Here is a 15,304-nt window from a genome sequence, read left to right as displayed (position 1 = left end):
GAAAAATAATGCATTTGCGTGGCAAAAATATGAATGCAATCTATGCACTGGGGAAAGAACCTCTGGGGGGATCTAGGATGGAAAAGGACCTGGGAGTCCTAGTAGATGATAGGCTCAGCAAGCTGCTGCTATCAAAGCAAACAGAATATTGGCAGGCATTAAAAAGGGGATTAACTCCAGAGATAAAACGATAATTCTCTCGCTCTACAAGACTCTGGTCCGGCCGCACCTAGAGTATGCGGTCCAGTTCTGGGCACCAGTCCTCAGGAAGGATGTACTGCAAATGGAGCGAGTACAAAGAAGGGCAACAAAGCTAATAAAAGGTCTGGAGGATATTAGTTATGAGGAAAGGTTGCGAGCACTGAACTTATTCTCTCTGGAGAAGAGACGCTTGAGAGGGGATATGATTTCAATGTTCAAATACCGTACTGTTGACCCCACAATAGGAATAAAACTTTTTCGCAGAAGAGAGTTTAACAAGACTCGTGGCCACTCATTAAAATTAGAAGAAAAGAGGTTTAACCTTAAACTACGTAGAGGGTTCTTTACTGTAAGAGTGGCAAGGATGTGGAATTCCCTTCCACAGGCGGTGGTCTCAGCAGGGAGCATCGATAGTTTCAAGAAACTATTAGATAAGCACCTCCATGACCGCAATATACAGGGATATACAATGTAATACTGACATATAATCACACACATAGGTTAGACTTGATGGACTTTGTGTCTTTTTTCAACCTCACCTACTATGTAACTGTAACCACTTGCCTACCGCCCTATAGCACATTTACTGCTACAGGGTGGCAGCGCTGCGCAGGATAACATATATATATATATATATATATATATATATATATATATATATATATATATATATATATATATATATATATATATATGGTCCTGCACTTCCGGGCATCGAGCACGAGTGCACACCCCTGCTGGCTCGCTCCTGCACAGCAGGAGCTGATAAGACCTGATTTCCACCAGGACCCGCTGTTCGTTCTGTACACAGGCAGAACAGTGATCTGCCTAGGTAAATAAGGTAGATTGCTGTTCTGTCAGTACAGATGGCATGGATCCTGTGTCTTGCCTTCCATTAGTAAAAGCACCTCCCCCACTACACTGAAACACCAGCTAGGCACACAGTTACCCTTTGATCGCTCCTGATGTTAACCCCTTCCCAGCCAGTGCCATTAGTACAGTGAAAGTGCATATTGTTAGTACTGATCACCGTATGAGTGTCATTGGTTCTCAAAAAAGTGTCAGGTGTCCAATTTGTCTGCCACAATATCGCAGTCCCGCAATGAATCGCTGATCCCCGTCATTACAAGTAAAACATAAATTGTTAAATAAAAATTCTATAAATATATCCCATAGTTTGTAGATGTTATAAATTGTGTGCAAACCAATCAATATACCCTTATTGGGATTTTTCTTACAAAAAATATGTACCAGGCCTAAACTGATGAAGAAATTTGATTTTGTACATTTTTTTTATTGGATATGTTTTATAGCAGAAAGTAAAAAATATTGTTTCTTTTTTTAAATTGTCTGTCGTTTTTTGTTTATAGCGCAAAAAAAAAAAACGCATAGGTGATCAAATACCACCAAAAAAAGCTCCTTTTATGGGAAAAAATAGACATAAATTTTATTTGGGTACAGTGTCACAGGACTGCGCAATTGTCAGTTAAAGTAACGCAGTGCCGTATCGCAAAAAAAAAAAAAAAAGCCTTGTCATGAAGGGGGGTAAATCTCCTGGAACTGAAGTGGTTAACCTGATTCTACCCCTGCTTACATTCTTAATCCCAGAACCTAACAATAATTTTAGCCTAGCCCATTAAGCCTTGTAGATCCTAACTTTGTTGAGCGCCACAAATTTCAGACTGTCTCGCAATACAATTTATGGCAAAAGCTCCCAATTCTGCACTAAAATTTCAGCACCAAGAACAATTGAATAATTTTCCTTTAAAAAAAAACACATAAATAGGAGATGCTATACTTGAAATACAGCAGAGCTTATGATGTTTACCTTGGGGGTCTGTCAGGTGTCATAATGAAGGGTTTCCTCCAAGGGTCCCTGGATAACCTTTTAAAGGAGCCAGGTAATATCCTGGCCACTTCTATAAAAAAAAAAGAGATTAATGCATGTTATTCTGCTATAGACAAATTACTAAACAATTTGTCTTAAATTATGTGTACAGTAACCTTTGGAACCGTGACAAGCAGAGTCATCTCCATAGCAGCCACGACGTTGTCTCAGGTCCGGACAAGGGCTTCCACCACTCCTCGGGGGCACCATCACTTGGCGTGCTCTCTCTCTGCTACCAATTCCACAACGAGAGCTGCACTCACTCCATGTACCCCATGGACCAACCACACAATGGGAGACTGTAGAAGAAAGGAAGAAATATTATAAAAACGTATAAACAAGACCCTACATGGTATATAGAAGCAACGGTTTTTACAATGTATAGTATGTGCTTCACAAGCCATTTAGTCTTTTATTGTTATTCAACATTTCCCTTCCATTTTAGCTTTTTTTTTTTTTAACTGTAAACTCCTATTTAAAGTTCTATTCTTTGCACCATTGAGACTAACTACAGTTTGTAATATAGACATTTGAGAATTATCAAGCCCTGCAATTGGCTTACTTCATATATATCTATACTGCACAACACATGTACAAAGCACATTGTGAAATTATGTGCATGCTTGCTGTTTGAAACATGACATCCACAGAATTGAAATGTACTTTGAAAGTCTCAACACAGAAGCTTTCAAATGAGCATAGGCAACCAATGTTAGTACTGGGGAGGAGCCCATGGTTCAAGTTGAACTTAAGTTTGACTTGAACATCGGGTGTTCGTTTGTTCTAAAATGACCTGTACATAGAGGGCGTTCGCGGAAAATTTGAGCGCCACGCAATGCCCCATAATGCACTGCGAGATCACAGTGCATTGCTGTATGATGATTGGCCAAAGCATGCACCTGACCTGCATGCCTTGGCCAATCACAGCGTGCTCTGGTGAGAGAGCCATAATTGGCCAAAGGCAGGATGCCTTTGGCCAATCATGGCTCAGGGGGAGTAAGTTCACGCCCCACACTATATAAGGCCACTTACAGAGCGGCTGTGTGTAGTGTTGTTGGCGTGGACAGAGAGCTTGAGTTAGATTAAGCAGGCAGGTTATTCAGTTAGTTGCAGTGTATTTGATATATGCAGTCTGTCTAGTATACTGTATTTGTATATGTGTGTGTAGCACTAACTCTCGGTGGAGCTGCTGGTTTAAGCGGGTCTGTTACCTTCACTCTGCTTCCCTCTGTTTCACCGACACCGGGTCTAGGGTTCCGTTAAGTTTACTTCTGGACGACACACGCACCAACACTGGAGTATGTTTTCAATGCTTTATTAAACAAACGACTTAGGAAGTAGCAGGAAAGAGGTAGAAAGGAAACTCGCAGAAGAAACTCAAATATTCTCTGAAAGGGTTCTCTTGGCAAAAGGTCTTGGTATAATTCAAATACTATTTGAAATGCGCTTCCCTCATGGGACACACTCCTTGCTCATCTGGATAGGCCTCTCTCCCTGGTCTAGCAGCCAGTACGCAGCACGAATCAAAGTCTCTGCCACAGACTTGTTTGGGAATAAAATCCGTACGATCCTCTGCCACAGGATGTATAGATTTGCTGTAGTGAAACTCAGTCACAGTGCATGAACCTTTAAGCTGGGCCGGCAACGCTATGTTGTATAGTTACTTTTGGATGCGTCCTCCAACCGAGTCACCAGGCCCCTCTATAGACCAGCACGATCTCTCCAAGACGGGTCTTCCCCTGGGATCTCCTTGGTTGTCCAGCTTCGTCACACAGGACCGACAGCTCAGGACCATTTCTCGGCCGTGGTGGCAGGCTCCAGACAAGCCTCTGGACCCACCCCTGCGCTGTTGTATCGTGGGCCTCCCGATCAGAGGACCACGAGGTAGCTCCTTAATGCATACCTGTCGGCCAGGAGGGCCAGCAGGTGGCTGTAAAACGAACCCCAAAATATGGCGTCTGTCCCATAAATACCCTCGCCCAGAATGCAACTCGGAGGACCACCTTCACCGAGCGTGCCTCCGGGACAGAGGAGCATCTATTTGCTTCAACACGTTGCCTTTCCAACCCTGACCAGTGGTAACAGCGACACCCACCGGTCAGCACGGAAACACCCACAACGTCAGCCAAGCTGGAACAGAGGCAAACTTTTAACCTTTCTAACGCACAATTTACTAAATTTACCTAACATGCTGTAGATTGCAAATCTACCAGCTCTACATGTGTATATATAGCATACATGTGCATTTAGCATAGACTATATATTCAGTGTTTACTCGATATTCAGTCAGTGCAGGCAGTATATTTATTATATATATATATATACACACACACATGTATGTATGTATGTATGTATATATATATATATATATATATATATATATACATACACAGTATCTCACAAAAGTGAGTACACCCCTCACATTTTTGTAAATATTTCATTCTATCTTTTCATGTGACAACATTGAAGAAATTACACTTTGCTACAATGTAAAGTAGTGAGTGTACAGCTTGTATAACAGTGTAAATTTGCTGTTCCCTCAAAATAACTCAACACACAGCCATTAATATCTAAACCGCTGGCAACAAAAGTGAGTACACCCCTAAGTGAAAATGTCCAAATTGGGCCCAATTAGCCATTTTCCCTCCCCAGTGTCATGTGACTCATTAGTGTTACAAGGTCTCAGGTGTGAATGGGGAGCAGGTGTGTTAAATTTGGTGTTACGCTCTCACTCTCTCATACTGGTCACTGGGAGTTCAACATGGCACCTCATGGCAAAGAACTCTCTGAGGATCTGAAAAAAAGAATTGTTGCTCTACATAAAGATGGCCTAGGCTATAAGAAGATTGCCAAGACCCTAAAACTGAGCTGCAGCATGGTGGCCAAGACAATACAGCGGTTTAACAGGACAGGTTCCACTCAGAACAGGCCTTGCCATGGTCCACCAAAGAAGTTGGGTGCACGCGCTCAGCGTCATATCCAGAGGTTGTCTTTGGGAAATAGACGTATGAGTGCTGCCAGCATTACTACAGAGGTTGAAGGGGTGGGGTGTCAGCCTGTCAGTGCTCAGACCATACGCTGCACACTGATTCAAATTGGTCTGCATGGCTGTCGTTCCAGAAGGAAGCCTCTTCTAAAGATGATACACAAGAAAACAGTTTGCTGAAGACAAGCAGACTAAGGACTTGGATTACTGGAACCATGTCCTGTGGTCTGATCATACCAAGATAAATTTATTTGGTTCAGATGGTGTCAAGCATGTGTGGTGGCAACCAGGTGAGGAGTACAAAGACAAGTGTGTCTTGCTTACAGTCAAGCATGGTGATGGGAGTGTCATGGTCTGGGGCTGCATGAGTGCTACCGGCACTGGGGAGCTACAGTTCATTGAGGGAACCATGGATGCCAACATGTACTGTGAGATACTGAAGCAGAACATGATCCCCTCCCTTCGGAGACTGGGTCGCAGGGCCGTATTCCAACATGATAACGACCCCAAACACACCTCCAAGACGACCACTGCCTTGCTAAAGAAGCTGAGGGTAAAGGTGATGGACTGGCCAAGCATGTCTCCAGACCTAAACCCTATTGAGCATCTGTGGGGCATCCTCAAACGGAAGGTGGAGGAGTGCAAGGTCTCTAACATCCACCAGCTCTGTGTTGTTATCATGGAGGAGTGGAAGAGGACTCCAGTGGCAACCTGTGAAGCTCTGGTGACCTCCATGCCCAAGAGGGTTAAGGCAGTGCTGGAAAATAATGGCGGCCACACAAAATTTTGAAACTTTGGGCCCAATTTGGACATTTTCACTTAGGGGTGTGCTCACTTTTGTTGCCAGTGGTTTACACATTAATGGCTGTGTGTTGAGTTCTTTTGAGGGGACAGCAAATTTACACTGTTATACAAGCTGTACACTCACTACTTTACACTGTAGCAAAGTGTCATTTCTTCAGTGTTGTCACATGAAAAGATAAAAGAAAATATTTACAAAAATGTGAGGGGTGTACTCACTTTTGTGAGATACTGTATATATACTCTGCATCCAGTGTAGCCTATATCTACAGTGCATTCTGTGGTGTGCTATTTCTAATACACTTCAGGTGGTGTATTAATAAAAATATATATATATAGTGTGTGTGTGTGTGTGTAATTATATATATATATATATATATATATACACATACACACACACACACACACACACACAGAGTCTCGTGTCGGTGTGTGTGTGTGTATATATATACCGTATTTTTCGGCATATAACACACACTTTTTTCCCCTTAAAATCAGGGGCAAATCGTGGGTGCGTGTTATAGGCCGATCCCCGCCACTTATGTTCGGATCGGAGCGATCGCGGCGCTTGCCGCGGTCGCCGCCGACCTACACAGCTGTGTGTAAATTCAAATATGGCGCCGAGACTGCAGGGACTCATCGGAGCCGAAATACACATACCTGAGTGTCCTCTGCTTTTTTCGGCGTCACTCACAGTCCCGCCCAGTCCCGCCATTGGACCTGTGTTATGTCCATCATAGGGCGGGACTGGTCGTGACTGTGAGCGGCGCTGAAAAAAGCCAAGGACACTCGGGTATGTGTATCTCGGCTCCGACGAATCCCTGCAGTCTCGGCGCCATATTTGCATTTACACACAGCAGTGTATGTCGGCGGCGATCACACAAGGCTGCACTGGGGCAAGGCTGCACTGGGGCAAAGCTGCACTGACAAGGCTGCACTGGGGCAAAGCTGCACTGACAAGGCTGCACTGGGGCAAGGCTGCACTGACAAGGCTGCAATGAACACTGGGGCAAGGCTGCACTGACACTGACAAGGCTGCAGATGGACAGCGATAACGCTGCATTGATGGGCATTTTAATGTAAGTTTTTCTTCCTTAAAGTTTACTCCTAAAAGTTTTTTTCCTTAAATATCTTAAAATTCCCTCCTAAACTTGGGGTGCGTGTTATATGCCGATAAATACGTTATATATATATGTGTGTGTGTGTGTGTATATATATATATATATATACACACACACACACAGTATCTCACAAAAGTGAATACACCCCTCACATTTTTGTAAATATTTTATTATATCTTTTCATGTGACAACACTGAAGAAATTACACTTTGCTACAATGTAAAGTAGTAAATTCAACACACAGCCATTAATGTCTAAACCGCTGGCAACAAAAGTGAGTACACCCCTGAGTGAAAATGTCCAAATTGGGCCCCAAGTGTCAATATTTGTGTGGCCACCATTATTTTCCATCACTGCCTTAACCCTCCTGGGCATGGAGTTCACCAGAGCTTCACAGGTTGCCACTGGAGTCCTCTTCCACTCCTCCATGATGATATCACAGAGCTGGTGGATGTTAGAGACCATGCGCTCCTCCACCTTCCTTTTGAGGATGCCCCACAGATGCTCAATAGGGTTTAGGTCTGGAGACATGCTTGGCCAGGCTATCACCTTTACCCTCAGCTTCTTTAGCAAGACGGTGGTCGTCTTGGAGGTGGGTTTGGGGTCTTTATCATGTTGGAATACTGCCCTGCGGCCCAGTCTCCGAAGGGAGGGGATCGTGCTCTGCTTCAGTATGTCACAGTACATGTTGGCATTCATGGTTCCCTCAATGAAGCTCCCCAGTGCCGGATGCATTAATGCAGCCCCAGACCATGACACTCCCACCACTATGCTTGACTGTAAGCAAGACACACTTGTCTTTGTACTCCTCACCTGGTTGCCACCACACACGCTTGACACCATCTGAGCCAAATAAGTTTATCTTGGTCTCATCAGACCACAGGACATGGTTCCAGTAATCCATGTCCTTAGTCTGCTTGTCTTCAGCAAACTGTTTGCAGGCTTTCTTGTACATCATCTTTAGAAGAGGCCATGCCGACCAATTTGATGCAGTGTGCGGCATATGGCCTGAGCATTGACAGTGGCAGCACTCATACGTCTATTTCGTCAATCGTACGTCACGGGACACAGAGCAATAGTAATTACTATGTGGGTTATTGTCATGGTTATGCAATAGTTTGTCGATCAGCATACCTGTCTCCATGTGTTCATCTGTAGAGACCAGCTGACCCTCACCTGACTGCTTTGGTAACCTCTCCTCTAAGCATGGCCCCACCCCAGGCCCTTTCAGGGAACCCTATATTAACCTGTGCACTGCAAGCCAGCAGTGCTGATCAACCATTGTGTGTTAGCCTCTGTGTGTACTTGCTGTGTTTCCTACATCTGATTCCGTTACCGACTTTGGCCTTTTCTTAATTTTTCCTGTCTGCTTGTGACCCTGACCTTTGGCGTGTTCCTGACCATCCCTGTTTTCCTGTGACCCTGAACCTTGGTGTGTACTCTGTTGTCCTTGTCTGCTTGTGGCCCCGACCTTGGCTTGTCCTTTACTTTCCCTGCTGCCTCCTTCCTCTTCTCCTGTAGTCTACTGTGAGCGTGAGCTGTGAGACCCTGGGGGCCGCGACCTGGAGCCAGACTGCAGCGCAGTCCATCCTTACCATTAAAGGCTCTGGTGAACACCTGCTGGCTCTTAGACTCCGCGCCCTGGGGAATCTATGCTCTAGCTCCCAGTGGGATCTGTGTCAGTGATCCAGTAGACCTGCTTCCTGAACCTCCCAGGGTTCAATCCACAGCAGTCAGCGGTAGGGTCCACTACCTTTGCCCGATCGGACAGGAAGTTTTGGGGCTGAAGTTCAAAATGGGATGTTTTTGATAATACATCCAAAGAAATTCTAGTGGAAAGCACCCCTTTTGCCATTTAAGAAAAGGAGTAAATGTATTTTCGTTTTAATGCTCCTTCTCCTTGCCAGATGCATCAGCCTCCAGGCAGTCATGGCGGCTTCCACCTTCGGGTCAATCGAATAGGGGGAATACTTATGCAGTTCTCAAGGATCTGCAGGAAGAGTGTCAAGACGAATGGGGACTTCCTCAATAGCTCCAGGGTACAAACTGGAGTTCCAAGAGTTCCCGTCTCCTCGTTTTCTCAGATCAAACATTTCTAAGGATCCAGAGAAAAAGAAAAAAAGTGAACATGGGGGTCTCCATGTAAGTAGACAAAAAAAAACACAGTAATAATCTCCTGCGCTTGGGTGCTTAGTCTATAATTAAGTGGTGCAACCAACTCTTTACATTTAGACGATGCCTGCAGTCTTGCAGCCCTCCTCAGAACAATGGGTATTCTTGAAACAAACAAAAAACAAAGAAGGAGGGCGCACCGACCTTGTGCATTACCAATGGTAGAATTTTATTAAAAGCATAAAAACAATGTTTATACTCACAAACGAGCATGTAAAGGAGGCTTGTCGATTGGTGAGACTGCAAGACACCTGCAACCCAGACCTGATGTTCAGGGGATTGACCACTTAGGCTCTGAGGAAAAGGGTGCGCCCTTGAAACGCGTCAGCCATTTGGGATATCATCTGATCCCCTGAACATTGGCTCCGGGTTGCAGGTGTCTTGAGTCACACCAATTGAAAAGCCTCCTTTACATGCTCGTTTGTGAGTATAAACATTGTTTTTATGCTTTTAATAAACTTCTACCATTGGCAATGCACAAGGTCGGTGCGCCCTCCTTCTTTGTTTTTTGGTCCCCATGTAAGAACAGAGGTTGGGGTATGATTCAAACCTCTTTTTTTCACAGTGCCAAATCCGAATGGACATTCTGGACCTCAAAAATCTAAATTCAATTCCTGAATATAACCACTCTTTTTTTGTATGGAGTCAATCCAAATCAGTTATCTTCATCGTACGGGAAGAACTTCTGGCGTCAATCGACATCAAAGATGCATACCTCCATATAATACAATAGCAAAGCTCCGCGCTTAGGAGAGAAAAGAAGGTGTGCAGCCTCCCCTAATAAGCCCCCTAAAGGGCTAATCAATGTAACGTGAATAAAAAATGGGGTGAAATGGCGCTCCCTATTTAAGTGAACTAAATGTGTAAACAGGGTGCAAAACATCCACTGTGATGCATTATAAGTGATACCTTTAACAAATAAAAATTAAAATACTACAACAAAACATATAAAGTTTAGTGATACCACTCAATTGTAGTATTAGACATAAAAGCATTGGTGTGCCAATCTGTGCCACATGTGTATCATATCGAATCCAGTATGGTAAACATAACATTAATCAAAATCCAGAAAATATCTAAAAATGATCCAAAAAATAATAGTGAAAAAGATATAATAAATGCTGAAAAATTAAAAACGGGTGTTTTTCAGAAAAAAAATGTGATAGCAAACAGGTTGGTGTGCAAAAAGATTTTCCTATATACAGTTCAAACTGCTGGTGACTCTTGTGCTCAGATCAACCGGTGACTTCTGTGCTCCCCTATGGTTCCCCACTCACCAGCTTCCCATACCCCTACGGGGGTAACAGGCATTAAGGAACATCAGAGGTGGTCTTCGTGGATGGTCTCCTGTGGTCCCTCTGTCAATGATCCAATTACCACTAAAGCAGGACTTCCGGAGCAATCAGTCGTGCAGCCCAGCCTCTAACACCATGAGGAGGAAGCGATTTTTCTCCTGGGATAATTCAGGTGATGATGTCTCAAGCCCCTTGAGAGAGAAACAGACATGCTGCATCCATGGATGTTTAGGGTGTGCCAGTGTTCAGCACCTGATATAACCCACATAGTAATTACTAATAATTACTATTGCTCTGTGTCCCGTGATGTACTTCAAAAGAAAAGGATTTTACAGGTAAGCTGTTATAAAAATCCTATTTTCACAAAGACAACCTCTGGATATGACGCTGAACACGTACACTCAACTTCTTTGGAACCTGTCCTGTTAAACCGATGTATGGTCTTGGCCACTGTTCTGCAGCTCAGTTTCAGGGTCTTGGCAATCTTCTTATAGCATAGGTAATTTTTTTGTAGAGCAAAAATTCAGATCCTCTGAGGGTTCTTTGCCATGAGGGGTCATGTTGAACTTTCAGTGACCAGTATTAGAGAGTGAGAGCGATAATCAAATTTAACACACCTGCTCCCCATTCACACCTGAGACCTTGTAACACTAACGAGTCACATGACACCGGGGAGGGAAAATGGCTAATTGGACCCAATTTGAACATTTTCACTTAGGAGTGTACTCACTTTTGTTGCCAGCGGTTTAGACATTATTGGCTGTGTGTTGAGTTATTTTGAAGGGACAGCAAATTTAAACTGTTATACAAGCTGTACACTCACTACTTTACATTGTAGCAAAGTGTAATTTCTTCAGTGTTGTCACATGAAAAGATATAAAATATTTACAAAAATGTGAGGGGTGTACTCACTTTTGTGAGATACTGTGTGTGTGTATATATATATACATATATATACTCTCTGCACTCTATCTACTCTACTCTATCTATACTCTACTATATCTACAGTGCATTCCATATGGTTTCTAATACACTTCAGGCAGAGTACACAGTATCTAATACATTGTGTACAGTTTCTACTACACTTCTGGTGGTGTACACAGTATACAATACAGTGAAGCCGTTGTACACTTTCTAATACACTTCAGATGGTGTTGCAAAACAAAAAATACATCATGTCCGGAAGGCCACCAAGGAGAGGCAGATGCTCACAGGCCACTAAAAGAGGGCAAGTAGCCTCTGTGTCTACAGTCAACAGTAGTGGTCATGGACATGGTGCATCTTCTGCAGGTGGCCATGGGGCACACTTGTCCTTTTTTGCTGCTGCTGGCCGTGTTATTGAGCCACAACATGCAGAAGAAGTGGTGGAGTGTATAATAAAGTCGTCCTCATCCTCCTCATCCTCTGTCACCCGGGCTCAGAGTAGTTTGCCTTCCAACGCACACAGTCACTCCTTCCGTAGCCCCACCATCATGCACGGAGGAGTCCTCAGAATTATTCAACCACAGTGTCGGTTATATGCTGCTGGAGGATGCGCAGCGATTTGAAGGCTCCAATGTTGGTTCCCAGGTTGAGGAAGGGAGTAACGTGAGCCTAGAGAGAGGGGGTGCCACAGAAGGACAAGAAACTGGCAGTCATGTTTCACAGCAGGGTCCCTTCCTGCACCCAACAAGAGTATCTGTGAGGGGTTACAGTGTTGTAGCACCACCACCACCCAAGGCCCAATTTTTCTGCCCCTGTTTAACAGGGGCATGTAATTACAATTCTTGCCATAGTATTTCACAGCAAGGCCCGTTCCTGCGCCCAACAAGAGAAATTGTGAGGCTTTCAGTGTTCTGGAACCACCAACACCTAAGGCCCAATTTTCTGCAGAGTACATAGGGCAGGCCGTATAGTGTATATATACTGCTGTTCCCCTGATAGGATTTTGGAGGGGGGCATCCATGCCATTTTAATTTTGGTATTTTTATCTATATTGCTGGGATCCGACAATGCATTACAGCTGCAAGTAGTTTTAAATGACATTTTTTTCCTTTAGAAATTTCATTTTGCTGTTGCACTGTTATAAACATGGGAAATATGCACTACTTTACTTGCATTCTAAGGACACCCCCAGGCACGATATTTAAAGGAATATTTCATTTTTATTGTTTCACTTTAAGCATTATTAAAATCACTGCTCCCGAAAAAACTGCAGGTTTTGAAAACTTTTTTTTTTGCATTGATACATGTCCCCTGGGGCAGAACCCGGTTCCACAAACACTTTTTATGGCAATAACTTGCATTAAAAGCCTTTAAAATGAGTACTTTTGATTTATCGCATTCGTTTCCCATAGGCTTTAACGGTGTTTGTGTGTTCGAACAAATTTTTTGCCTGTTCGCATGTTCTGCTGCGAACCGAACCGGGGGGGGGGGGGGTTGGCTCATCTTTAGTTAGTACTGGTATGTCAACTGTCAAGTTAGTAAAGTGATTTGCTGCAATTCATAGTAGCACATGAAAACGAGTGCCATAACTTATATAGCTCTCAAATTAAGCATGTGTTTTTGTAGATCTTTCCACTTGGTACTTATTTCCACGTAAAATATTATGTCCAATATCTGCAGTCAGACAAGCACAATATAGTGGAGGCTGAGGTAGGCAAGGAATCAGGTAATATATTAGATATCAAATGTGACTTTTTTATGTGAATCTTATGATTAAATGGTTAAAGTCCTGCCAACACATGGTTATATTTTTCAAAGATATTATCAGACAACACACAACATGAAACTGCAGATATCTGAACGTTACCATTTAATATAATGGTTCTCAAACTGACTATTTCATGTAAGCTCTAGTATTTGAATGTGCTACTCATTTCCCCAAACCGTATATTATTCATATAGGGTATGTATGGTTCCTCAGAGGGAACATGAAAGAGCAGACAGTGGAGAAGTTGGGAGAAGGAGTGTTAATGATGGTGGAAAATTTGGAGATGACGATAGAGGTAATAAGAGCTGATGGAGGTGGGGTGTAGGGATTATGGCCTGATAGTGGAATGGGAATTAATGAGGGTGGATAGGACTTGAGGGTACAGAGGATATACTGTAGGCGATGTGTTGAAAGTGAGAAGAGAAGTGAGAAAGAGGAAGGGTGTGAGAGATATGCAGTGGACGTTTTATGTTATGATGTTGGGAAGAACCTGGTAGAACAGAGGTAGAGAGTGGGACATATGACCGTAACAGAGAGGGAGCTTAGTTGATGGGGAACATATCACAATCTCCATGGACTGGGTTACAAAGAAGCAGCAAGCCATCACGAGCAGGGAACAAAGTACCATATGCAGGACTCGGTCATAAATATGAGGGGATGTTGGAGAGGGCAAAAAGAGCAAATAGACAGCAACAGGGGTTTCAAGAGTCAAGGTAAGCAGATTGTAGCCCAAAGGGGGGAGATAGGAGAAAGTATGAGCAGATTGTGAAGGGGAGGAGAGGAGAGCAGGCATGGGAACATTAAGCAAAATAATCAGTTGCACAAAGCCATGTTCTAACTGCTGTTCCTCGCTAATGTGGCCAGGAACAATAGTTCATACTCTCAGATTTTTGATTCAGTCTACAATGAAGCTCAAGAGTTGAGGCATGGTCAAAACAAGTAAGAACTTATAGGTTTGGCACTGCTAGAAGGAGTTTAGCACCAAATCAGTGCTGTGGAATTGCACGAACATGAATGAATTATAATAAGTGTCTGTTGCTGCAACAGCCTAATGTGCAAAAAGTCTGGGTTGGAAGCCCTGAAAGTTTCATTATTGTAAGAGAAAGCAGTAACAGTGGGGATGGGTGAACCAGGGACTATAAGGGATATGTTGGATGTACTAAAAACTTGAAGGGGATAGCCATGGGAGACTTAAAGCGGAGTTCCACCCAAATTTTGAACAATATCTGTATGTATTCTCTTCCTTGCCTAGATGCTGACATGCCGTTTAAAAAAATTTAAATCGCCGTAATTACCTTTTATTTTTCTATTCTTCTTTGCACTTCCTGGTTCTCCTCCCGTGGGAGTAGGCGTGTTTCTAGCCTCTCCCAGACTCCTGGGAGCTAATCTCAGGCTTCCCAGGATGCCACTGAGCATGTGCGGGAACGAGCGGTGAATGCTGGGAGCACAGCATTCACCACATCCAGGAAATAAATGCTTGTGGGCTTCAAATGCCCACAATGAAGATGGAAACCGCCTGCAGTGAATAATATAAGTTATTCTTTCCGACGAAATCTGACACAGGCGGACATATTACACACAATATGTGAGTATGTAATGCTGAGAAGAAAAGTTTGTGAATGAACTCAAAAAAAAAAAAAAACGATAGATAGGTGGACCCCTGCTTTAAGGAAACCTCAAGGAAAAGAAGTGTTGGAATGAAGAGGGAAAAAGAGCAGAAAAAAATCAGGAAAATGGAAACTAATGATATTGGATAGAAGGAATAGAGTGGCTAGAGAAGAGGGGATCACTGAGATGGAGTCAGAAGTGGTGGCAAGATACCAACTGTTGAAAATGAACAGGAAGGGAATGGTAGAAAACCATACATCCAAAATAGTCATAGAGACAGAAAGCATGCCAGAAAGGGGAAGAAAGAACAGGTAGGAGAGGAAAACAGGACAGAAGGGGACGCAGTGGAGGAGAGTATAATATCAGGCATGAAAATAGAAGGGAAGAGAAGGGAGAAAGCTGAAAAAGGGGTAGTGGAACACTTATCCCTAGTACACATGGTGAGATTATCTGACAAATGAACGTCCGTTCTTTGTTTTTTTTTTGCATGCTAATCTCATATCGAAAATGAAGAGTTTACTAAAGTTACGAAAATTCTCG

At 43.3% G+C, this 15,304-nt stretch overlaps 1 protein-coding gene across 1 annotated transcript in view; it reads right to left on the bottom strand.

Annotated features, from left to right (window-relative positions):
- LOC141141530 (somatomedin-B and thrombospondin type-1 domain-containing protein-like) overlaps positions 1–15,304 on the bottom strand; it is a 109,947-nt gene that overhangs the window by 31,427 nt on the left and 63,216 nt on the right. The window contains exons 2-3 of the mRNA XM_073629136.1: positions 2,206–2,388; positions 2,030–2,120 (exon numbers count right to left, since the gene is read on the bottom strand). Coding sequence (XP_073485237.1) covers positions 2,030–2,120; positions 2,206–2,388 — 274 coding nt within the window. The remainder of the gene's footprint in view (positions 1–2,029; positions 2,121–2,205; positions 2,389–15,304) is intronic.

Source organism: Aquarana catesbeiana, linkage group LG01 (assembly GCF_042186555.1).
Source record: "Aquarana catesbeiana isolate 2022-GZ linkage group LG01, ASM4218655v1, whole genome shotgun sequence".
NCBI lineage: Eukaryota > Metazoa > Chordata > Amphibia > Anura > Ranidae > Aquarana > Aquarana catesbeiana.
This window is presented reverse-complemented; position numbering and strand designations above follow the sequence as displayed.